Source organism: Panicum virgatum, chromosome 9N (assembly GCF_016808335.1).
Source record: "Panicum virgatum strain AP13 chromosome 9N, P.virgatum_v5, whole genome shotgun sequence".
Classification (NCBI taxonomy): Eukaryota; Viridiplantae; Streptophyta; class Magnoliopsida; order Poales; family Poaceae; genus Panicum; species Panicum virgatum.
The window spans coordinates 9373192-9397345 of NC_053153.1; the positions used below are offsets into that span (position 1 = coordinate 9373192).

At 44.4% G+C, this 24154-nt stretch overlaps 3 protein-coding genes across 4 annotated transcripts; 1 reads left to right on the forward strand and 2 right to left on the reverse strand.

Moving 5' to 3' along the window:
* Positions 1 to 2310: 2310 nt before the first annotated feature.
* Positions 2311 to 6614, reverse strand: LOC120690681. Of its 2 annotated transcripts, XM_039973425.1 has the most exons (7): positions 6099 to 6535; positions 5648 to 5689; positions 4903 to 5037; positions 4431 to 4663; positions 3971 to 4007; positions 2837 to 2894; positions 2311 to 2734 (listed from the first exon to the last, which is right to left on the reverse strand). In XM_039973425.1, exons 1-7 carry the CDS (start codon positions 6231 to 6233, stop codon positions 2661 to 2663), a joined length of 714 nt encoding a protein of 237 aa, XP_039829359.1. In that variant the 5' UTR covers positions 6234 to 6535; the 3' UTR covers positions 2311 to 2660. The 2 variants fall into 2 exon arrangements, with proteins under 2 accessions (XP_039829359.1, XP_039829360.1); XM_039973426.1 differs by lacking the exon at positions 5648 to 5689 and having other exon boundaries at positions 2321 to 2734; positions 6099 to 6614.
* Positions 6615 to 8818: 2204 nt separating this feature from the next.
* Positions 8819 to 15620, forward strand: LOC120690546 (GTP-binding protein At3g49725, chloroplastic-like). The gene is made up of 13 exons (XM_039973230.1): positions 8819 to 9608; positions 10623 to 10687; positions 10997 to 11059; positions 11171 to 11260; positions 11396 to 11508; positions 12418 to 12486; positions 12572 to 12716; positions 12855 to 12910; positions 12989 to 13039; positions 13133 to 13187; positions 14342 to 14398; positions 14626 to 14745; positions 14839 to 15620. Exons 1-13 carry the CDS (start codon positions 9206 to 9208, stop codon positions 15322 to 15324), a joined length of 1773 nt encoding a protein of 590 aa, XP_039829164.1. The 5' UTR covers positions 8819 to 9205; the 3' UTR covers positions 15325 to 15620.
* Positions 15621 to 20588: 4968 nt separating this feature from the next.
* Positions 20589 to 22238, reverse strand: LOC120693537. Its single transcript, XM_039976990.1, has one exon. It carries the CDS (start codon positions 22218 to 22220, stop codon positions 20721 to 20723), a length of 1500 nt encoding a protein of 499 aa, XP_039832924.1. The 5' UTR covers positions 22221 to 22238; the 3' UTR covers positions 20589 to 20720.
* Between the last annotated feature and the right edge of the window lie 1916 nt (positions 22239 to 24154).

Sequence of the window (24154 nt, forward strand, 5' to 3'; positions counted from 1 at the left end):
GAACAAGAATAAGAAAATGAGAGATCAAGGGGGAGAATGTTGGATATGATCTCCAGGCCCGATCCAAAGATCGGGCCAAATCCCCTTTGATCGCGCCCTGATTGGGGGCGCTCAGTCATTATGGCTGGTGGGCCCCCGTCGCATGCGCTGTAAAGAATAGGAGGGGGGCCGGGGCACGGACGCCTAAGTTGACCGCTGCCAAACCCCTCTCCCACAAAACCCTACCGATCTAAGGGAGCGCAAGGCCGACGGGAAGCACCCCAGCGCCGCCACGACGTTCCCCACCGACGCCGCCGTTCCCGGCCAGTGCCGGTACCGGCCCGAAGGGTACCGGTACCCTCGCCGCCCATCGCCGCCGCCAGATCCACGTCTTGCCAACCCGGACTTCCTTGCCTCCATCCTCGACTCCATCGACGCCATGGCACCCGCGGGGTCGAGCTCCTCTGCGCCCCCTTCCACGGATGGTTTGCACCTTCATCTCCATACCTTCCTCTCTCTCTCTGTTGTACTAGAACTAGGATGAACCCCATGTTTATCTACTAGAAGATATACCCGTACTCGATCTTGTATGCCTAGATATCGATCCAGTGTAGAACCCTAGAATCTTTGTAATTAACAGCACTGAGCCTGGAGAGGGCTTTTTCTTCTAGAGCAGAGTTATTAAACCTAGTGTTAGTTAAAAAGAAAGGGCTAGATAGAACCAATCTTCTCTTTGTATGTGCAGGTGCGATGTGGACTCTCTGGAAGACAAGAAACAACTTGGTGTTTAATGATAAGCTGATCTCGTCGCCTATGGTGTTAATGTACAAGCTGGTGGCCCTTCTGAAGAACTAGACAGTACTGTTGGGTGAAAAGCAGAGGGACCAGGTGGAACGGATGATCTTGGAGCTCAGTCAGGCGTGCGGCCCGGGCGTGTGATCTCCGTCTCGCTTTCTGTGATGTCCATGTCTCCCTGCAGTTTGAGTCTTGTTCGGCTGTTGGTAGAGTTTTGGTAGAGTTGGTCAGGTCCTGCGTTGACCTTGTTCTAGACTAAACCTTTTCTCTTTGCGCACTCTGTACTGGGTCTCCAGTGACCCCGCGAAACGCTGCTGGCTCTTTTCCCAGCCTTTCGACCGTTTGTATTATGCTCGCTACGCTTTCAATAAAGTGGGGCATAAAGCCTTTGGTCGAAAAAGAAAAAAACCACCGTCAACTCCAAGTCGTAGTCGACCTGGACTTCAAACCAGCCACGCCAGGCTCTTTCAAACGAAGAAGCTGGCTGCAGAATGAGATCTCCCGCGCGGAGGAGTCCGAAGCGGAAAACAGCAAAAGGCGATCTGCTCTCACAAACCTAGGACGAATATGTGAAGCAGCAAAAGCCAGGAGAGTTCCTGGTGATCTGCTCGTCTCTCACGACGGCAGTGGGTTCCGGCACGTTGGAAAACAGCTAGGTCGCCGCGGCTGCGGCGGCGGCACCGTCGCTACCCCCGAATCGCCAGATCGCGTGGTCCGACATTTCCGGAGAAAAAATAACCATTTTTGGGTTCGTGATTTCTCTGAATCTATATGGCCGAGGATTGAAATATAGAAATCAGTGAGAAATATGAAAAGATTGATCAGCGAGAAACATGAAAAGATTGATTAGCGAGAGTCATGGAAAGATTGAAACTCGATGATTTCCGTCCAAAACAGACGCGGGAGGGAGCCAATTTCGCATGTGGTTACATGTGGGTGGGTAAATAAAGGCGCGGTAACAAAAAATTTACACTTTGGGCAGAATTATTTTTCTTCTGTCAGTTTTTTCGTCCACCAAAGGGCTATCAACTAACCGACCTTACATGTGGGCCTTTAAAGAGGTGTTTTGTGAGAGGGATGGATGGGTTAATGTAGGTGAGAAATATTATTAATTCTTTCATCCTTTATAGTATAGATTATAGTATAGATGTGGGTACATGTGGGTGGGTGAACAAAGGCACGGTGACAAAAAAATTTACACTTTAGGCAAAATCATTTTCCTTCTGTTAATTTTTTCGGTCCACCAAGGGGCTGTCAACCAACCGACCTTACATGTGGGTCTTAAAGATGTGTTTTGTGAGAGGGATGGGTGGGTTAACGTAGGTGAGAAATGTTATCAATTCTTTCATCCTTTATAGTATAGATAATCTGCAGTTGTTGCTCTATTTTTCTATAGATTTGATCAAAGTCTGTCTAATTTGACTTAGAACAAACCTAATACATGTAAATAAAAAAAGAAGGGAACATACGACAGTGAATACATCCTCCCAACTAAAAGTGGCAACAAAAATGATCGCCTTTGTCCAGTTTATGGAATTTATGCACGTGAGCACAAAAACAAGATTTCATTGAATCACAATCCTAGTCTTAGTAAGAGATCATGACCCACAATCCAACTTGACCCTCATAATTTTAGCTCAAAATTGTATGAAATCAGAGCCCGGCTCTTAGATTATTTAGTCTAAAATTTGAGGACATTTACCACCAATACCTAGTCTATACCGCACAAGATCACAATCAACTGGAACTTGCGCTGCAGGCCCACAACAACAACAACAACAGTAGACCCCATTTCATATAAGCTCGCATATACAGGCCAAGTTACAACTGATTCCACTCATCCCCGGACCCCAGATGCTTCGATCATATTGGACGTTTGCATCAATTTATCCGTTTTTCCTCTCCAGTTTAATTGCTTCATAAGACTTGACAACCTCCTTGAACTTCTCTTCTGCAGCCTCTGCGAACGACAAAAACGTTCATGGTATTAGCAACTGCACCAGGAAGCAACCACATGAGAAGAAACTCGGTGTTCATGAAGAAAAGGAGATGTATAAAGCACCTCTGTCATCTTGATTTTGATCAGGATGAACCTCCATTGCTTTTGTTCTAAAAGCAGTCTGCACCAGGTGAATCCATAGTCAGATAACATCATAACAAGAACCCATAGATGAAGCATGACATGTATACCCCAAAACCCTGCTGATTTTTTGGGACCGTACTACCCACATACTATGAATCAACCCAATCCCTCTTGTAGTAACTAAAGAACTTCATTATCACTATACTGTATAAATCCTTAATCCTTAGATTTCACAAATGTAGCTATTATTTTTGGTTTATAATATGAACCAACCCAATCCCTCACGTACTAACTAAAGAACTGCATATAGGACCCAAGGAATTCCAGAATAATGATGAAAAATGTTGGGAGAAAGAAGAGTGCATAAGTATTTTGGTTATCCGGTGTCTATCAATTAAAGAATATGGGAAAAAAGGTTCAATCCCTTTATAGAGACATGGTTCTTGTCGGTCTCATAATAAAATCCTTTTATAAAATTGAAACAAAGTGAATGTTGAATGATTTGGTTAGTGAACTCGCCAAGAAAAACTAGATACTTTGTAAAAAACAGTAACCTCAACCATTTACTGAAGTGTTACATATAGCTAAACGTGAATCCCATGGAAACACTCACTAGAAAGCAAGTATGGTTCAGGATAATTGATTAGGGTGCAAAGCACACGTAGAGATACATATAGGCAACGATGGCCTACTTACATAGAAACAACCTATCAGGGAGACCCTTGCCTATTCTAACCGAATCACAGAGAAGATCTGCGCGGGGGGGGGGGGGGGGGGGGGGGGGGGGCTCTGGGGTGCGGGCCTAGCCCTAAAAGGCCAACAGGGCCGGCTAACCAACAGCCCATAGGGCCTGCCTAACATCTCGCTAATATCACTGCATCAAAGGTCCAATCAGATTTAAATAAACTTGCAGATATCTACTTTAGGGATCGGGACTAGTTTAGATCAACAAGAGTGTTGCTGAGGGGAAGGAAACAGTCAGGATGGAAAGTTGCTCAACTACTGTAAGTTCCAGTTGATCATATTAGGAGAGACAACAAGTTCATAAATACGAAAATACAACTATACAAGGCACAATGAAATAATAGCACCACTGATAAAACATTGCATTACCTTTACTTCTGCATCAGTATATGGTATTGCTCGTGATCTACAAAGGAAGAAACACGATTTGTTATGAGAAATATAATAACTGTATGAGACCTAACATGCAGTACATATTTTTCGAAGTTCAACAAAAGGCAGTTGATTCATTGAAACTAGGGATAGCAATATCATTGTCCAAAAAGATAAAATTCAATTTCAGTGAGATACAGCAAAACGAAATTTCAAAAAAAATAAAGGAAAGCCGTTCTGCAACAAGAAAAATTAGATGAAAACCATACAAAAAAAAATGTAAAGGGAAACTGTTGTGCTACAAGATAGCATTTCTTGAGAAATTAAGTGCAGACGAAATCAATTGAATATTTCGAATCACTCAGGAACATGGAATTAGAGACAAGGACTGACCATGAGTCTAGACAATCTACCATGTTATAACTAGATTAACAGATGAGCACAGATTTGAATTTACCTGTCAAGGCCAAGAACTGCATAATGATGTGACATAGGATAAACCCTAGGTCCTGCCGGCGTATAAGTCCGTCTAGTTTTATGTTCCGAGTGAGTATCAGTCTGCCAATACCAATCATCCCGAGGAATATAATTGTAGCCACCAGGTGGGCCATTCTCCCTCCAACTTTCATAATCTCTCCTAATTTTATTCCTCTCTCTGTTGAAAACACTTTGCATGTGCCTTATTCTTTGCTGAGAAAAATTAAGGAGATAAAAGTTCAGCATGCTGTCAGGTTAAAAGTAATAAAATAGTCTTGATGTAAGCTATGCACAATTAGGTACATGTTTGAACTCTGAAGCTTAACAGTAACTTATGTGTGGTAGCAATATGAGTAATATCAAATTTCCAGCTATACATTGAGGATACATGCACAATTGTGTTTTATATAGAATGAAAAAGAACAACATTATGAATATATGTATAAACTCACAACTCTCTCTTGTTCCTCCTCATATTCCTGCTGCATACGCTGATAATATCTTTTCTTAGCTTCCTCACTGAAACTCCCACGACTTGAGCTATTACTTGTATATCTCCAAGATGATGTCGTCTGCATTTTATTTAGCTTTTGAAGGAAAAGGATCATGTCAGTCTATTTTTAAAGAGTCAATACAATCTAGGATAAGAGTAGGACAGAAACATATGAAAATGAATCAAACAGGAAATTTTAGTTGACTCTATGCCTTCCACAAAGAGAGAGCTCGTTGAAAACCTCCTGAACCAATCGGGTGCTTGGCATATATTAGGGAGCCGAAAGACTGTTATAGCAGAAAAAAAATGTTTTCCCCTGTGCAAATCCTTTGACTATGTGGAATTGATCATTGGACGATGACGGGAACCTCACCCGATACATAGTACAATATTGAGCTTATAAGGATGGTGCATGAGAGGAAAAAACTAACAATTATCACTGAACGCACGATCATATTAACCTAACAATCCTCTAGTTTTGACTACAAACATCCAGCAAATAGAATATACTATAACCATATATTCCAAGACTCGAACATGATTTTGGGAGTTTTATTAACTGAATTGCACTTAAGACAAGTTAAAAATCGACAAATGAATATCTCTAGTGTTTTCTCCTTGGCTTTGGAGGCCACATTGAAAGAACAGCATGAGCTTGCGCTAGGACAACTGACAAATTAGTAGCCAGTAACAAAATTTAGTACCTGAGTGTAGAACCAGTCCACACTTCTGCGAACTTGAGTAATCTGGAGTTCACAGGAATAACAAAAAAATGAAATCTGCACCACAGCTAGTAGATAATACAAAAAACATAAAGATCCAGAGCAAATGCAAAATTTTGGACCACATCAAGTTACTGGGCAAATCTTAGAAACCAAACTACGAGCATGGTAAGCAAGGCTCCTGCCTACGTATGAGGTTTTCATAGTAGCAAACTTACTATTGTGGGCTTGGCCGCTTGCAAACGATAAAACTGGATCACTTGATACCAAATTGACTAACGGCTGAGCAAATTGCAACTGAGCCATAGGTAGACGCGCAAGCAAAGCTAACCGTGGAATCTAGAAAAGCAAGCTAGACTGCTAGACATTCAGGATGCAATCGTGTGAATAAGATCCTCAAGAAATTATAGCATAACAAGGAGGGGTGCCCAACCGCGAAAGTGGCGGTGGTGACGCCGATGACGCCGAAAACGAGGATTCCCCATGCCTTGGAAGGCCGCCGTTCCTTCTCCCTCGGCGCGCCGCCGCCGCCGGGGCGGTCTGATTTATCCTCCTGCGGCGGGGCCATCTTCTATGGGGCTCCCCCCGCAGATTCTTCTTATCTTCCGATTCGAGCTCGACGGTGAAAGGCGCCGGAGACCAGGCTCATGCTTCCCCGATCGAATTCCTTCCCCTTGCCGCCCGCTTCCCCACGCTGTGCTGCTGCGTTGGGCGCGGCGACCTCGAGGAGGACGAATTGGAGTTTGGATGGGTGGGCGGTGCTGCGAGGAGGGGACGACGGCCGGGAGCCCGGGAACGGGAGAGAGAGGCGGACCGCAGACGAGCACTCGCGAGTCGCGACTCGCGAGGCCTCCAAACCGACTCGTTTCCCCGGGTCGTCTCGTGGGGCGATTGCGTAGAGGGCGGTCGGTACACGGTTGACGCGATCACTCGTGTGCCACTCCCGCATAGCCCAGGGAAGCAGGATTCCACTCGAATTGCACGGCCACGAGGAGTCCCAACCGTGACCATCTATGATGGCGCCATTGTGACGCTGTGTATATGTGTTAATTAATAATCGTAGAATGAAAATATTAAATCAAGTTTTGGTCAAGAAAAATCTACTTTAACCATAGTATGGTTTTTGTAAATTTTTTTATGAAAATTGTTAGAAGTTCTATAATGGCCGGCTTATATCAATCATAAGGTGTCATCAGGACTACAGTTATTTTTCCTGAAATAATGCAAACACCCCCTGCAAATGCATATTCACTCAAACAATTATTGAAACTTTGCAAGGGTGCCATAAAGACCGACTTTTCCCCTTTTAATTTTGATTTGTAATCTACCAACATTTTCACGCATAATGAATATATCAAATTAATACGGATATGATATTTTCCATGTTGATTGGAAGTCATTCAACTATAATATTAGGGAAATCAGACTTATCATATTACCTTATATATTGATTTCCATTCATAAGTTTGACAAAAAAAAGCTTTGTCATTTGTTGAAAGTGAGGTAATTTTTCAAAGTCATTCTGAGATTCTTCATAGGCCATTGGAGCGATGTGCTTCGTTCATGTGGCTCACAGTATATCATTAGAGAGAAGTTGGTTTCCTAAGCAAACTGCTAGAAAATATTGGATAAAAAATTACCATTTATAGCACCTTTTCCCCTTTCTTTTTGAAATCAAGATATCTTTAGTTTGATAAGAAACTAACCAGTGTTTTTTTCTCTATGTTCCTTAAAGTTAATTTGAATGTCATGAATTCTTCTTCGTTCTTCAACATCCAAATAATTCGTTGGTCAAACTACAATGCACTTGTAAAAAGAGAAAACAAAGAATTTAAAATAACAAGGTTAACAAGGTCGCCATTTTTCCTCTGTTTTCAGAGAAAATTCGCAACATTTTTATAAATTTGGTGTGTTTGATTTGTGCCGCCTCCTAACAAAATTTTAGTATCAGATTGATGGCCATGAATTTGTCCAACTTTAATCTTTAAATAAATACTAAAATGAACTAAGGGGACAATCCAGAAGGCTACCAAACCAATTTTGTCATTCAATCAAATGATGGCAAAAATAATAAAAGTAGATAGAATTTGGCTTAGCTAGTAAACCAAACAGGCAAGGACATCTCCAACCCACAGACGGCCGCCGTCTGCTAATTTTTGGAATTATCAACGCAGACAACGTAACAGACAGCTCCTCCAACCCACAGACAGCTGATGTCTATTTAGCTGTTTAATGTTTTACATATAGTTCATGATCAATCGTGAAAACCATTTCTATATACAATTTTGTGTTGCAACGTACCTCATGCTTAATTTAAGCATTTAGAGCCCTCCTGAAAAATAACAGGGGCTATTGTTTAAAATATCTCATATAATTATGATAAGAACTATTTTACAAATCATCTAGGGATTACATTGCAAAATGGTGCAAAATATCTAAACCCTATCTCTCTCGCATCTCTCATCCTCAGGCTTCCTTCAACGGGGCACCGTAAAGCGCCCCCACCCTACGTAGGGGGGCTTTGGGGGGAGCGAGCGGTCCAACGACTCCCCCACAGCTCCCCCTATATATGGAGGGAGTTGAAACTCCCTCCATATATAGAGTGAGTTTCAACTCCCCCTATATCTCTAATCACACTGTTTCTTCATGATATTAATCTCGTTTGAGCCCCGTAACATGATGATAATGCGTATTATGACAGTACAAATATTGTATGATTTTTTTTTAAATTCAAAAACGATAAATAAATAGTTAGTTAATGAGTGATAGTATATAGAGGGAATAGATATGGGGGGAATTGTTGGAGAGAAGGAATTATAGGGGGAGGAATTTTTTGGAAGGAGGTAGTAAAATATAGTAAATAGTATGTTTGGGGGTAGTTGGATGGGGGAATGGTTGGAGATAGCCTCAGTTCCTCTCACAGTCTCACAGCACGTTTCTCTCGCTCGGTGTTGACTCTCGCATCTGGCTCACAGAAGGTGGGAGCGGCCAGGAGCGAGCGGCACCGTCGGCCGGCTACGCTCTCTCCAATCTGCTCTGCTCGGCCGGGGGCAAGGCGCAGCGTGAGGCCATCCGGGAGCGGGCGGGAGCAGGCGGCGCTGCGCCCGGCTCGGCGCGAGTGGAGCGGCGGTGCCGCGGCCGCGTGCGTGCGGAGGCCAGCAATGGCGGGAAAGCACACGCCAGAGCTAGAGCCGCAGGGGATCCGCCGATGGTGAAGCCTTTTCCTCCAACGCGGGGGTCAAGCCGTCTGTAAGTCTCGGGCAACGGGCTGAAGCCGTCGCCGCGCGAGAGGACGGCAGACGTCGTCGACTCCCAATTTTGCTTTGATAATCACAATTAACCGTTAATAGTTGGCATAATAAATGGCGTTGGAGATGCCCTAATCCCAAACTCGCCGACCGGCCGCGCCCCCGATTCGGCGAGGCAGCTGCTGAACCGTTCATCTGGCGGCTGAACCGTTCTGGCCCCCGAACCCGAAAAACCCGCGTCATCTGGCGGCACGGTCGCCGCCGCCGTTGTCCCCGAGACCAGTCCGCCAGGATGCTCCGCGCCGCCATCTCACGCCTCGGCGCGCGCCTCCGCCTCCACCACGACCCCCGAGCCCACCACCCATTCCCGCCCTCCCCTCACCTCCGCGCTTTCTCCACCCGCCGCGGCAAGCAGTCCTCCCCCACCGCGTCGCCCGCGGACTACGACGACGAGGGCCCCCTACGCGGCCTCTTTGTGCTCTCCCGCGATCCCGAGAGCCCTCCGCGGCTGCTGGTGGTGCAACCGCGCCTCCGGCCCGGGAGCCTGCTCGACTCCAAGCTCGCCGAGGCGCTCAACCTCGCCAACTCCCTGGAGGAGCCCCGCGACGGCTTCTACGACCGGGAGTTCAGCTCCAAGGGTGCGCCGCCGCACCTCGTCGTCCAGAATCCCGCTTCCCGCGGCCGCTCACACGCAGGTATCCAGCTTCCCGTCGCTCCATTTCCAGTTCTAAGCTCGAGTGCTCTAGTGGCAGTGTTTTCAGTTCGATATGGAACTGAGTTAGTTTTTATCTCACTACGAAGGTTGAGTGTTTTCTGCATACGCAATGCAGCGAGGTTTTGTAAGAATTGCATGTAATCCGCGTTTAAAATCTACTACAGTAATATGCACACTGGTAGTGACTCAATGCCTGCATTGTTTTCAATCATGGTTCTCATCTGGTAACCACCAGAGGTTATTTATATTGGTTTCTGAAATTCTGATGTAATCCGATTCCATTAAGTAAAGTCCAGACATATATAAGCTGAAGATGTCCTTACAACACATTTGTTTTCAATAATGGCCTGATAAGATCAAGCCTACCCCAACTTGCTTGGGAAAAAAGGCTATGTTGTTGTTGTTGTAATGGCCTGATAAGATCAATTTCTGCACTTGAACTTCTTGGAAGTGCTACCATGATTATCCTGTGACATTGCTTGCACTTTTTTTGTTGTTAAGTATTGCATGATCTGGTGTCCTATCTGCATTAGCAAAGTACATAGGCTGACCTATGACCTCTAACATAGCGTTAAGTATTACAAGTTCTTACATGTTTACTTTGTGGGTTTGTTGCTCCATTATCTTAGAAGTTAGAAGCAAATGTACGGTGTACCACTATGAAGCAACCCCACAGATGCTGCAAAGTTCTTTCGCTCCTTTTAAAGCTGCACCTTGTTGCATTGCCCAGTTCTGCTCTGATATTTTTGCGTACCTAATTCAGAGTATGCATATCCTGTCACTTTATTTGATAATAATAAGATAGAGGGTCAAAATCTTGTGGTTCAATCAGTTGGCTATTGCAGTTGTGCCGTTTGTTTTAAACCACTTGTTGCTTTTGTTATCTTTGAACTTGCTTTTACTACATTTTTGAACTGTTTTTGCACACAGGGCTACACATACTTATGGCTAGAACAAAAAAAAAACTACTGTATTTGACAATTTGTCATGCCAGATACATATTTCGGACCTGGAACTGTGGATAATGTCAAGTGCTTCCTGAGGGCATCAGAGTCAGAGGTGCACTTTCTCTGATCTTGTACATGAGCATGGCTGTGGTCCCTGTTATTAAAACGACGTTTTCACGACGTGAAAACGACGTTTTCACGAGAAAACGTTCTTGTGAAACGGACGTTTAAACGTTAAAACGTCCATCGTTTCATTAAAATCTACCCTCCATTCGTTTCGTCGTTTTATCGTTTTAATAAGCCTGGCTGTGGTAGTTTATTCATAGACGATTGGTCATCACCCATTATTGGCCCTTCTCTGTGTTGGATTTGCACTTATAATGCGCAGACAATTCCAACAAAAATGCTTTGATCCTAACAGGAAGATGTGGATGCAGTTTTTGTTAATGCAATTCTCTCCGGAATCCAACAGAGAAACTTGGAGGCAAGTTCCCATGTTTTCTATCTGTTTTTAAAGTTTACAATAACTTGCATATGACTTTATGACTCAAAATTAAGACTTACTTACAGTCTTTTTTGATGCTTTGCATAGCAGGTTGCGTGGGGAAAGCCAGTTTTGGACCGTGTTGGGCTCATAATTGAAATATTCAATGCTCATGCCGAAACAAAGGAAGCAAAGTTACAGGTGCTTGTTTGTCTAGATATATTACCCTGTCGAATCTTTGTAGGGTGGGTGTGGAGTGCATGAGTTGTTCTCCATGGACATACTATATTGATGACATGGTATGTGTTTAATTATTTACTTTGTCAATTTACACAGTCAGAGTTGGCAGCTCTCATGTACATGAAGACTAGGCTTGTTCGAGTACGTGGCCCAGGTGGGCGATTAACTTTTGGTCCAAGTGGGGAAGCTGAGGTTGTCAGTGCAAGAGGGTACATTTCTTTTGATTTCATCCAGCAACTCAGATAGTAATTTGTTTAATTTGTGAATTTATATGTGCCTTTTTGGTGTGTGTCGGGGCGGGGGGGGGGGGGGGATACATTGTGGTCATGTAACTATAGTTATTTCAACTTGTGATGTCAAATTCTTGATAGTTTCAAAAATGATTAATTCCACTTGGATGGCTTGATTGACTGCACTGGTTCTAGTTGTATGGCATCATTAGAGAAGAATGGAGGGAGTATCCTCAATTTGTATATGTCTGGTTGCCAAGTTGCTATTGCTTCATTATGAACTAGCTCATGTACTTGCAGGCATAATTTCAACCTAGCTGCACATATGCCTTTGGGAGAAAAAGTCTATACATGAGATATCCTTATTAGTTTTATCGGTTGTATCATGTAATTTTGGTGCTTAAGTTATGTTGCATCCATGTGGCAACATGAGTAATGAGTTTATGACAAAATCTAACTTTGCGTCCCTCTGAATGTCATGCTTGTTGAATTGTAACTTTTATTATTTGTTGTACTCTTGTACTGAGATAGAGTTGCAGCGAATGCACATGGAAAAAAACCCCAAAAGTAATGTAGGGGGAGCACATACATTTCCTTCTCTAATTCCTGCAGTGGTCTAGTTAATGTTTTCACCTGGTTAATGTGGTGCCTCGAACATAAACACTATTTGTTTATATGATTCACAATTTCACATATTCTGGTATAGTTTGTACTTGGAAGGATCCACATGGTTTATTAATTGTTGTTATTCTATTCCACTTTCCTGAATTGTGCCCTTAATAGATTATTCCATTCATTTTGATGTGTTGATTCATTCATTTTGGCAACACAGATCATTGATTTAATTAGTGTTGGGTGCACTTATCATGTCACTATTGTGTTGTTCAGGAGAGGAAGTGGGGGACGGGGCTTCATGAGTGGTGCTGGTGAAACAGAACTTCAACTACAACGGAGGAGGTGCTTGGCAGTTGGTAGATTACAACCTATCTAAACTTGCAGCTCACAACAATTCCTCATTTTTCTTTATTCACGACTCATCTAGAATCCAAGAACGGCGCGTGAGCTTGTTAGCTCAAATTGAAGATGTACGCCGTACTAGAGCCATACAACGTTCAAGTCGGAAAAGGCACGGTGGCTCATTTGGTCAAGAGCTTGTAACTGTTGCAGTTGTTGGATATACAAATGCAGTATGTGGATGCACTAAAATAGTTCTTTCACCTAATATATCTTTGATGACTATATTCCTCCAGAATATCCCTATGGAAAATATATTTAAGCTTTCTACAGATTTACTGAAGCCAAGTTCTTTTATGCTCTTTTTGTAGGGGAAATCTACGCTAGTGAGTGCACTTTCTGAAACTGACCTGTACAGTGATGATAGGTATGCTGAAATTAGTTTCTCCATGTACAAGGTTTCAACATGTATGCCCAAAGAAATCATATTCCTATTTTGATGCAGGCTGTTTGCAACAGTAGATCCCCGGTTACAAAGTGTGATTCTTCCATCAGGGTAATGTAGAAAATTTTCATTCAGTTATCATATTGGTAAAGCTGATTTGAGGTTCACGCTTGTTCAGTACATAACATTGCATTTTCTATTCAGGAGAAAAGCACTTCTTAGTGATACCGTTGGCTTCATCTCAGATTTACCCATACAGGTAAATTTTCTCTTACTGTGTTTCAAGTTTGGAGATTCATAGTTTGAACTTCTTTTTTAGGAGAACATTTTTTACTTTTCACTTTGTACTATAGCCTTGTGGTCAATGGAGTAGGTAGCAATTGTGTTACCCCAACGCCATTGTCCTAATTTCTTTTGCTGAGTTCCAAATCGAACAACTACGCCTACACCGCTGTCCATTTAAGATTTGGAGGTAGCAAATGGTCCATTGAGCAGCAGCATCAACCTTATCCAGAAACAATATTGACCTACTGTTAGTCTTAAAACTTCCATGACTTTAATTTATGCTTAATTCCTATTTCAAGCAAGAATCAGTCTGATTTTCTTTAGTTTCCTTTTGCATAACTATCAAGGTGTGGCCTAGGTGGCTAGATGTTGGTTGGATTAATGGTATGCACCAGTCGTTTTATGGTTGAAGAAGGGGATTGAGTTAGGTAGGTAGAACTCTCGCAAATAAAGCTTGCCATGCCGCCTATGGACTAAAAGCTGGACCGAAGAGGTCTTTAGTCTAAAAAGAAAAACACCTCATACGGACCTGGAAACTTCCTGCTGTTGTGCTTCATGGCAAAGAAAGGAGAGATGAGAGGGAGAAGTGAAGAGGTAGCAGCAGAGGAGGTGAGTCCTAATGTTCTGCCCATGGCTCATCTGGATCCAAATGAGCCATAACTGAATCGTGTGGAACCCTTCCTTCCTTTATTTTTATTTACTCTGCTCTTCTTCCTTCCAGCTTCCTTGACCTTTTTCCATATCACCACTGCTACCATCACCTCCTCCACTTCAGCCTCCTCACCACTAACTTCTCCTTCCCTCATCCTCCTCTGCCACCTCTGGTTTTCCACTTCCTCCCCTACAAGAGAGGATGGGATAGTGCCATCGTTCTGACACCTATGCATCAAGAAAGTAAGCAGCTGCCTTGCCTCAACAACTTACTGCCTTTGATAACCATAACCTTTTCTTCTGCATTGTTTGGCACTTCCTGGAGCAGACAATGTCGTTCCTAAAAAGAGATGAATCCCTGCTGCAGACAATGTCCTTCCGAAAAAGGAGGAAAAAATGAATGTTCATAATTGTTTTATCTCATCTACAGATTCCACGTTAAGCTTATTATTAACCTATTTATTTTGTTTCTCCCAGCTAGTGGAAGCATTTCATGCCACCCTGGAAGAAGTGATTGAAGCAGACATGTTAGTGGTGGGTGTTGTTACTTTTTTTTTTTGTGTCGCTAGTCCATCCTGGAAGTCTTAGTGTAACATGAAGTTGATGTAGTTTTTATTCCTGGTTTAATAACAGACTGTTTCTTCAGTCATGTGTGTTTTACTTACCAGAAGCTGCTTTGATTTAATGTATAATTTTTTTTAAGAAAAAGAATAAGGGAAGGGAACTAACATCTCCTTTTATCTTGGTATGCATCGGTGCAGCATGTGTTGGATGCAAGTGCACCTGATCTTGAGGAGCATCGATCTACTGTATTGCAAGTACTGCAGCAGATAGGTGTTACACAGGAGAAGATCAACAGTATGATTGAAGTTTGGAACAAGGTACCTATTGGGACGAGTTTTTTTGTTGGCAATTGAGATTGGATTGTTGGTTTGTGTTTGCATTCGTAATGTTTTGTCTGTTGAGAATTTCAGATTGATCTTGTGGATGAGAATGCTGCATCTGATGGGGTTGAGGATGAGATATTCCTGACTGAAGGTGAAGAGGAGTATGACATATTCTCTGAAGATGATGTTCCATCAGAACAATCATCTTTGGATTCCTTAGATAATGGAGCAGATACAGAATTTTTACCCGAAGAAAATTTCGAAGATAGCATCGATGAAGTATCATCTAAAGAGTCATCTGAGATGAAAGCAGTAAACCCAGAGTTATCATCAAGAGAATGTTTTGGAGAGCTTCGTGTCCCAGATGCAAATGGATGTGCTTTGACACAACAAATGCCCATTTGTCATGTGAAAACTTCTGCTGTGACAGGGATAGGATTGCAAGAGTTGTTGACATTGATAGATACGAAATTGACTGAACAACAAAATGTTGTGCAAAGAAGCTATGGGCCTTTAGATAGAAAATGGAGACCTACTTGCTCTATGGATGACGAAAAGGCTGCAGAACAGTAGGTATGCTGTGCCTTCTTATTTCCCCTGTCTATATGTTACTGAGATCAATAGCAGTATAGTACTCAGTTTCTGTGTTTGCCTCCAGTAGACAGGGAAATTATGCAATGCTTTTGGATATGCACTTATGCATGTTGTACGATTTGTATTAATAGTCATTCAAAGAGTACATTGATACTCTTCCTGAAAACTTTTGCATCAGAAAGATTGACAAGAACCTGCAGTGAGGAACATACGAATTTTGATCAAAGCAAGTCATTTAACAGATTGATGAATTTCAATTTATCCATCAGCAATGTTTCTACTAATCCATCAGCAATGTAAAGAATGTTTCTGGTGCATTTATGAAAGTTTAACACTTCGACCTTACTTTAAAAGCTCATGTTTCCTGTTAGCCAAGACATCTTATACTTCGACAATTGCTAAAGATGCATGAATGTTGCACCACCTTATATGCTTTATTTCATTTAATATATGCTTCTTAGAATATTGGCAATGCATACCTCAGTTACTGCGAGAATAACCTGTACACGCCTGAAGTTATTTCCTGTTAGAATGTATTGATATAAGTCATTAGTGGGTCATTAGTACTGACTTCTTGGGCCTAATGGGCTGCGCTGCACCGGGCCATGCGCCCTGGTTCAGCATGCGCCGGCAGTCCGGCACCTCTGTGTGCCATAGGGTTTTATGTTGATTGTGTTGTATTAGGCAATTACCCTCATTAAGGATATGTACAAGGATGCGACGACATTTGTCCGGACATGTGATGACAATACCACTGACTTTTCTATTAACATAGGCCTACACCAGGGGTCAGCATTGAGCCCTTATTTATTTGCTAGTTGACGAGAGTAGGGCAGGGGTTAATATGAAGTTAGAGCTGTGGAGACGCCCGTTAGAGTCGAAAGGGTTCAGACTTAGTAGGACCAAGACCGAGTACATGATGTGCGATTTCAGCGCGACTAGGCATGAGGGGGAGATGTTAGTCTAGATGGGCAAGTGGTAGTCCAGAAGGATACTTTTCGGTATTTAGGATCCGTGTTACAAAAGGATGGCGACATTGATGAAAATGTTAGGCATAGAATTTCAGCTGGCTGGTTGAAATGGCGGCAAGCTTCTGGCATCCTTTGTGACAAGAGGGTGCCACAAAAGCTAAAAGGCAAATTCTATAGGATAGCAATTTGTCCGGCGATGTTATACGATGCTGAATGTTGGCCTACAAAAGGCGACATGTCCAGCAACTGAGTGTAGCAGAGATGCGGATGTTGCGGTGGTTTTGTGGGCACACAAGGAGGGATAGAGTCCGGAACGAAGTTATTCGGGATAGGGTCGGGGTGCCACCAATTGAGGAGAAACTTACCCAGCATCGGCTGAGATGGTTTGGACATGTCCAACGAAGGCCTCCTGGGGCGCCGGTGCGTAATGGGGTTCTTGAGCGGGTCGATAATGTAAAGAGGGGTAGAGGTAGACCTAAACTGACGTGGGATGAGTCGGTTAAGAGAGACCTTAAGGATTGGAATATTTCTAAAGAGATAGCTTTGGATAGGAGCGCTTGGAGACTAGTTATCAATGTGCCTGAACCTTGAACTTATTTCTTTTGGGTTCCATCTCTAGCCTACCCCAACTTGTTTGGGAAAAAAAGCTAGTTGTTGTTGTTGTTCTCGGCGGACAACTACTCGCGCTGGAGCGAGTCCTTCCTCCTCACCCTCGGCAAATTCTCTCTGCAAGATCACGTCCTGTATGATGGTTCTGCTCCCGCCATTCCTGATTGGATCCGCATGGATTGCGTCGTATCATCATGGATCCATGGCAGCGTCTCCATCGACATTGCCATTTAGTTCCCAAATAAAATTTTTTTGGGTGTCACGTCAACGGTTTGACCAAATATTGAGATGGTTTTTCGGACACTAATTAAAAAACTAATTTCAGAACTCACTTGGAAACCGCGAGACGGATCTTTTGAGATCTTTGACCGCATCATTAGCACATATGGGTTACTGTAGCACTTATGACTAATCATGCATTAATTAGGCTCAAAATATTCGTCTCGTCGTGTATATCTAAACTGCGTAATTAATTTTATTATTTAATTACATTTAGTACTTCATGTATGTGTCAAAAAAAATCACAAATTTCGAGGTGAAAATTTTCGTCAACTAAACGCGCCCTTGGATCGCGGCTGCACCGCGTGCGCCGCCTAGCTCGCCGTCCAGGACCAGTTCCTCGGGAACCAGAACCATTTACAAGGCTTCTAGCAGAACATCAATGCCTTGTCTTGGTATGAAGGTCAAACTTTTTTTAATGGATATGGCAGTCAAACTCAAAGCTACTAGAGACTAAACAAATACTCCCGCCGTATTGGTAAAATAAAAAAAAAAGTCATTTTGAGTATGTTTTAAGTCAAATATTTTAAACTTTAATTATAAATAAATTATTTTAGATTATGTTTGAAAATATAAAAGTGATGTAAATAGATTTATTTTAAAAATAATTTTATAAAAATATATATTGACTATATTTTATAAATTATTTTTATTAAAATGATAATAGTCAAAATTATTTTTGAAAATTCGTGTCAATGTTCAAAATGACTTTTTTTTATTACCAACGTGAAGGGGAGTGTAACTTTTATCTTGGAAACCCACGTGGGTGCACGTGGGCCTGTTTGGTGCAGCTCTCACCAACTCCGGCTCCTTTGGCACCTACATGTCGTGCTACTTTACTACTGGCTATTATCACTGTTCATTAAACCTATTAATTTCACTTCCCACTGCACTTTAGAGTGCTGTGTCGGAGGGAGGAGCCGGAGCCCCGGGGCGTGTTTGGCCTTCACCGGATCCGGCTCCGGCTACTGTAGTTTACTGTAGCGCGGAGCCGGTGAGGTCACGGAAATCCAGCTCTACCGGCTTCTCTCCTCCGGCCGTTGGCTGTAGCATGGAGCGCTCTGTCTCAGCTCCGCACTACAGTATATCACAGTGCCGATTACTGTAGCGCGGAGCCGGAGCCGCGGCGCCCGGAGCCGTCCCAAACACGACCCTAATGTATCCCATGGTTGTTACTTTTCAAAATAAAAATTTTCATCCATCACATCAAATAGAATTTTATATTTATGAAGTATTAAATGTAGACGAAAAATATATTTCGAGCTTGTTTGGGAGGACTCCAGCTCATTGTCAAAAGGGTGGAGCCGGAACTGGAGCTGGTTTTTTTGGCTCCATCAGCTCCATCTTCTTGTAGACAAAACTGTTACTTCATCTTCTCACATGCTATAATATAGAGTCGCTTCATTTACAGAGTGTTTGGTAAAACTCCAGAAAAAAACACCGAGATAGTCGAACCTGGAGCCCTACAGGCATTCTGACTAAGGCCGTGTTTGGTTGCGCTGCGTAAAATTTTTGAAAATATATCTTTCTACATTTGAAGTACTAAACATAGACTAATCATAAAAATAATTACAGAACTCGTCTGTAAATCGCGCGACGAATCTAATGAGCCTAATTAATCCGTCATTATAGGCTATTACTGTAGCATTACTGTAGCAATTTAGCATCTAATTACAGCCTAATTAGATTTATTAGATTCGTCTCGCCATTTACAGACAGCAGTCGTAATGCGTTTTTTATTTCATCTAGATTTAAGTCTCCATGCAGGTGTCGGAAAAAAAAGTTGGAATTTTAGTTTGTGCAACCATGGCCTAAGCATTTATTTCTTTCCTCACCTGTCCTGTAGCCATGGCAGGCAGTGGACGGGATAGACATGACGAGCCCCCACTACGCCCCCCCGCCCCCCCGCCCCCGCCCCATCTCTCCCTACAAAGCATTCACATAAAGGCTAGTCATGTAACTAAAATATTTAGTCAGGCGACTAAACTTTAATCATCCTATTTTCGATAACCATATATGAATATTTTTTTATAAATGATGAATTTAGAGGACGATAAGTTCAGCCTAAAAGTAAAAAGGGACTAAAGAAGAGAGAAGATAGATAGAGCGAGACCAGTGATTCAACAAAGAGAAAGCATTTTAGTCACATTTAGCAGGCTCCTCTTGACTAATGGACTAGGGAAATTTTAGTCCCTTTTATGCACCCTGTGTTGGGAAATAGATGACTAAAAGTAGGGTGACAAATTAGTCATCCTCGTCTAAACAGGGTACATGGCGGGCTGAAGCTACATGTTCTCTGAAACCCCGAGTGGAGAACTGGTGTTACCGTATTACCAAATTTAGCAATATACTCACCCTGAGTTTAGCACAATATATACTCTCTGTAAAGACCTAAACAGCCATGCTAGGTGCCTTGAACAGGGTATATAATCCATGCTAGGTGGCTCTCATCTAAAAGCAATATCCTATAATCCTATATGATTAATAATGTGAACCTTCAGGAAGAAACTGACTTATTTTGCGTAATGAAAGAGTTATGTTGATGTGGCGCACTAGAGCTTGGCGTTCAACAATTTGTTTCAGCCTTTTGTTTATATAATTCACTCGTGCTCAGCACATCACTACTTTGCAAGGTTGTTTCTGTTGTTTGAAGAGCCCTGCTGTCCTCTGCTTCGAGCTTTATCCCGGATCCCCTTAGGTGTGTTTAGATTTTTTTGGCGTAAATTTTTTGAAGAAAATTTTACTATTTTGGAGCACTAAATAAAATTTATTTACAAAATTTTTTGCACAGATGAGTTGTATATCGCGAGACGAATTTAATAAACCTAATTAATTCATAATTAGCAGATGGTTACTGTAGCATCACTGTTGCAAATCATGGATTAAGTAGGCTCATTAGATTCATCTCGCGATTTACAACCCATCCTTACAAAGAATTTTATAAATAGATTTTATTTAGTACTCTATGTATGTGTCCAAACATTCGATATGATGTTTTTGGGTGTAAAATTTTGGTATCTCAACAGCCATGGTAGGTGCCTTGAAGATCGCAGGTCCTACCTTAGACCTTGAAGCGTTGTGATTCGGATGGTAAATCGTGCCATTTTTAAGCTTCACTAGATATGTACCAGAAAAAATAAGACCGTTGTAACTATACTCCTTCGAGATTGTAACTATAACGTTAAACGGTGTTGGAAGGAAGATGACCATTTCCAGCCGTTAACACGTTTTTTCCCTGGAGTTTTCTCAATTGCTTGGGGCATGTACATCAGCGGCGTTATTGTGCTGCTATCTTCGTTACATGAAAAGTTGCTGTTGCCAATTTTGCCTTTACGTTACGAGCTCTGTTTTAATCGCAAACAATTGCTGTTACAAGACCCAAGATGACCCCAATTCCATAATTCATTCACATTCAGCACTTGGTAACGGCATCATACATTTAACAATCCAGAATTTCAATTGCACCCACCAATTAACTTGCAAACGCTAGCCTAAACCTAACATCAAATCCGCATTTCAACAATCACCTCCCGCCTCATGGGCCTCGCTTGCATCCCTGAGCACCGGCGGCCACTGCAGCATCTCGCACGGGTACACGTCGTCCAGCGGCCGCGACTCGTCAGTGTTGCGCCACAGCCGCTGCAGCCACCCCGTCCTGGGGTCGAGCTGCACGACCCAGCCGGCCATGATGAAGAACAGAGTGCCCGTGGCCTCGCAGAATGCGGCGAAGCTCACGAGCTTGCATCCACAGAGCTGGTCCGACATCTTGGCCGAGAGCTTCGTTTGGGCGAGGGCGCCAACCAGCGCCGGGTGCATCAGCATGCGGAGGTCCACGGGCTGCTGCTCCACCCACTTGCCAGGTGCTGCGAGAACCCACTTCACGAGGGTAAGCTGCTCCCGGAACGCGAAGAAGCAGAGGCGGCCGTCCCCTGTCTTGCCGATCCAGTGGTTGCCGACGTAGAGGAGCGTCCCGGTGTCGGGGAGGGGCACCGCCGACAGCGTCATCTTCACCGCGTCGACGACCATGATGTACTTGTCTTCGCCGTGCAGCTTGTACACGACGTCGCCGATGACGACCGACGGGCCGCGGCGGACGACTAGTTCCCGGTTCCCCGGCCCGGTGGCGGCCTCCCAACAGGCGGCGGCCGATGAGTAGACGAGCACCTCGAAGTGGTTCGGGGCGGCGCCGAAGAGGACGACGACGACGCGGAACGCGGCGCCTTCCCCGGGTACGAGCACGGTGCCCGCCACCCTGTGCCCCGCGGTGCAGAGCGACGGCACCCGCACGTACGTCTTCTCGAGCGGGCTGCAGACGATGAGCCTGAGGTCGCGGCCGCCGCCGAGCTCCCGCAGGAGGAGACGCCGGCCACGGGAGTCGACGAGGACAGCGCCGCACCCGGCCGACACGCGGACGAAGCCTGCGTCCAGGGCGACGCCCGCGGCGGCCACGAACGGGGGCAGCGGGGACGGGCCGTAGTTGCGGAAGAACCCGAAGTGGCGCGGCGGCGCGGGGAGGCACGCCGCCCCCGCGCCGGCGATGACACGGCGCCAGCGGCGGCACACCGCGGCGCAGCGGACGACGTCGCGCGGCGGCGGCAGCCGCTTGAACACCTCCAGGAGCATGTCGTCGGGCAGCGCCGGCGCCGGCGGCGCCCCCTCCTTGGCCGCCCGCTCCGCCTCCGCCTGCGGCATCGGGCGCGTGCGCGTGCGCCGCGTGGAGTCGAACCCGCGCGGCGGGGACCGGGAGCGCTTGCGGCGGACGACGACGAAGAACGGCGGCATGGGGAGGTGCGGCGGCGGCGGCGCGGCGCAGTTGTAGCAGAGGAATCGGGCGCGATGTTGCCGTGGCGGGGGTGAGCGGGCGTCGGAGCGCGGCGGTTTTAAGGAAGGCGAGGAGGCGGCAGCGAAATTTTGGGGGGACGCTCGAGATTTCGGCCGCGGCGCGGCGGCGCCTTTTCGGCTTCCCTCGCACTCCTCCGCCTTCGCGGTTGGGGTTTTTCGTGCTCCTCCTCCCATCCCAAATGTTGCCGCCTCCAGCCAGGGCTCCAGGTCCAGGGACGCGCCCTTTGCCTGCGTAGTTTCGCGGATGTGTCCCTCTTTTCCGCGGGCCGCCGGCGGACGGGGCTCAAAATTTTTCGGGAACAGAGGGCGGGTGGCGCGGTTTTTTTATTTTTATATTTTTTAAAAACGTTTTTATATAAATATATTTTCGGTTTCATATTTTACAGTTTTGTACCTCTACCGTCCGGCAGTGGGTGGCAGGGACCTACACATAAATAAATATAAATTATTTTTGCGCGGAGGTACCTGGTGGGAGCCTGCCGCCCCCTGCCGGGAGGCAGGTTGCCTGTCGCCCCGGCAGGGGGTGGCAGGCTCCCCCAAATATAAAACCTGAGCCCCTTTCCTCGCACCCTCTTTCCTGCCCATGAGATCTAGATAGGAGAGAGGGAGAGAGGAGGGGTGAGGGAGGTAATTCCACCGGCGAAGCCCTGCCGGATTTTGGATCCGAACCACAAGTAACCAATATTTCTCCATGTCCTCCACAATTCCAGGTATCCGCTCGCCTTCATCTGCTAAATCTTGTGATTCTGGAGTTTGCACGTTTTCTTCTTCTTTATTCTCTTCCATCTCTTCATTCTAGTCAGATGTTGTGTGTTGATCCTTCACCTAAATCACCGGCCTTCTGGTGAATCTGAATTACCATTGCGAGAGGCCACCCACTTTCAAAAGCTGCGTGCATGTAATGTTGTCATTCTTCCGTACTACTTATAGGCGTCAACTCTCAGAAATCCACATTAGTTTTCCAGAAAGTCAAAGTATATTTCTGTAAAATGTGAAACCGAAAATATATTTCTATAAAAAATGTTTTTAAAAATATAAAAATAAAAAAGCCGCGGCGGGTGGCAGCGGGCGTGGCGCGGGGGCTGAACCGGCAGGCAAAATTTTGGGTGAGGACTTTCCAAAAACAAATCTTGGGTGAGGCGTGACGAGTTTTGCCGCCTACAAGGCCGAACGTGGCCCAATTAGCGGGACATGCACTCTGTTTTCCGAAATTACCGGCCCACTAACGCGGGAAATTTTTGCTATGTCCGTATTCTTGGCCGTGTTTGGTTGTTCCTTGACAAAAAATTTCAGTTTGACTACTAATTAGAGATATTAAATGAAATCTAATTACAAAACAACCTCCACAATCATGGTACTGTAGCAGTTACTGCAGCTAATAAGGACATTGATGTATGATTTGAAGATAATTCGGTGTGGTTACTGTAGCATCACTGTATCTAATCATAATTAAACTTGTCTCATTAAATTCGTCTCGAAAAATTACACCCATCCGTGAAAAGATTTCATAAATAAACTTCAATTAGTACTTCATATATACATTCATCTTTTTATGAGAAAATTCTCACGAGGCTAACCAAACACGGCGCTTGTCGAAATGGCGGTTTCGTCCTGCGTGAACCCAGCATGTCGGGGGTGGTGGGCCCTTCGTGTCAGCATCAGGTACGTTTCGGGATTTGTCGGCTGGAAACAATGGTAATTTTGGATAATGATGGTGAAGGGCTGGAAATAGTGGCGCCGATACGAGAGGCTGCTCAACACGCTTTCGTGCCGTGTCTCGCCTCGGTTCTCGAGGAGTCCAGATTTGTCCCGGATTCGTCTGTGTAACACCTCAGTGTTACATTTTGAGTTAGGGGGCGTTTAGTTTCCAAAATCAAAAAAATTTGGATGTCACATCAGTATTTGACCAGATGTTGGGAGAGCTTTTCGAACACTAATTAAAAAACTAATTTCAGAACTCACTTGGAAACCGCAAGACGAATCTTTTGAGGCCTTTGACCGCATCATTAGCACATGTAGGTTACTGTAGCACTTATGGCTAATCATGCCCTAATTAGACTCAAAAGATTCGTCTCGCCGTGTACATCCAAACTGTGTAATTAGTTTTG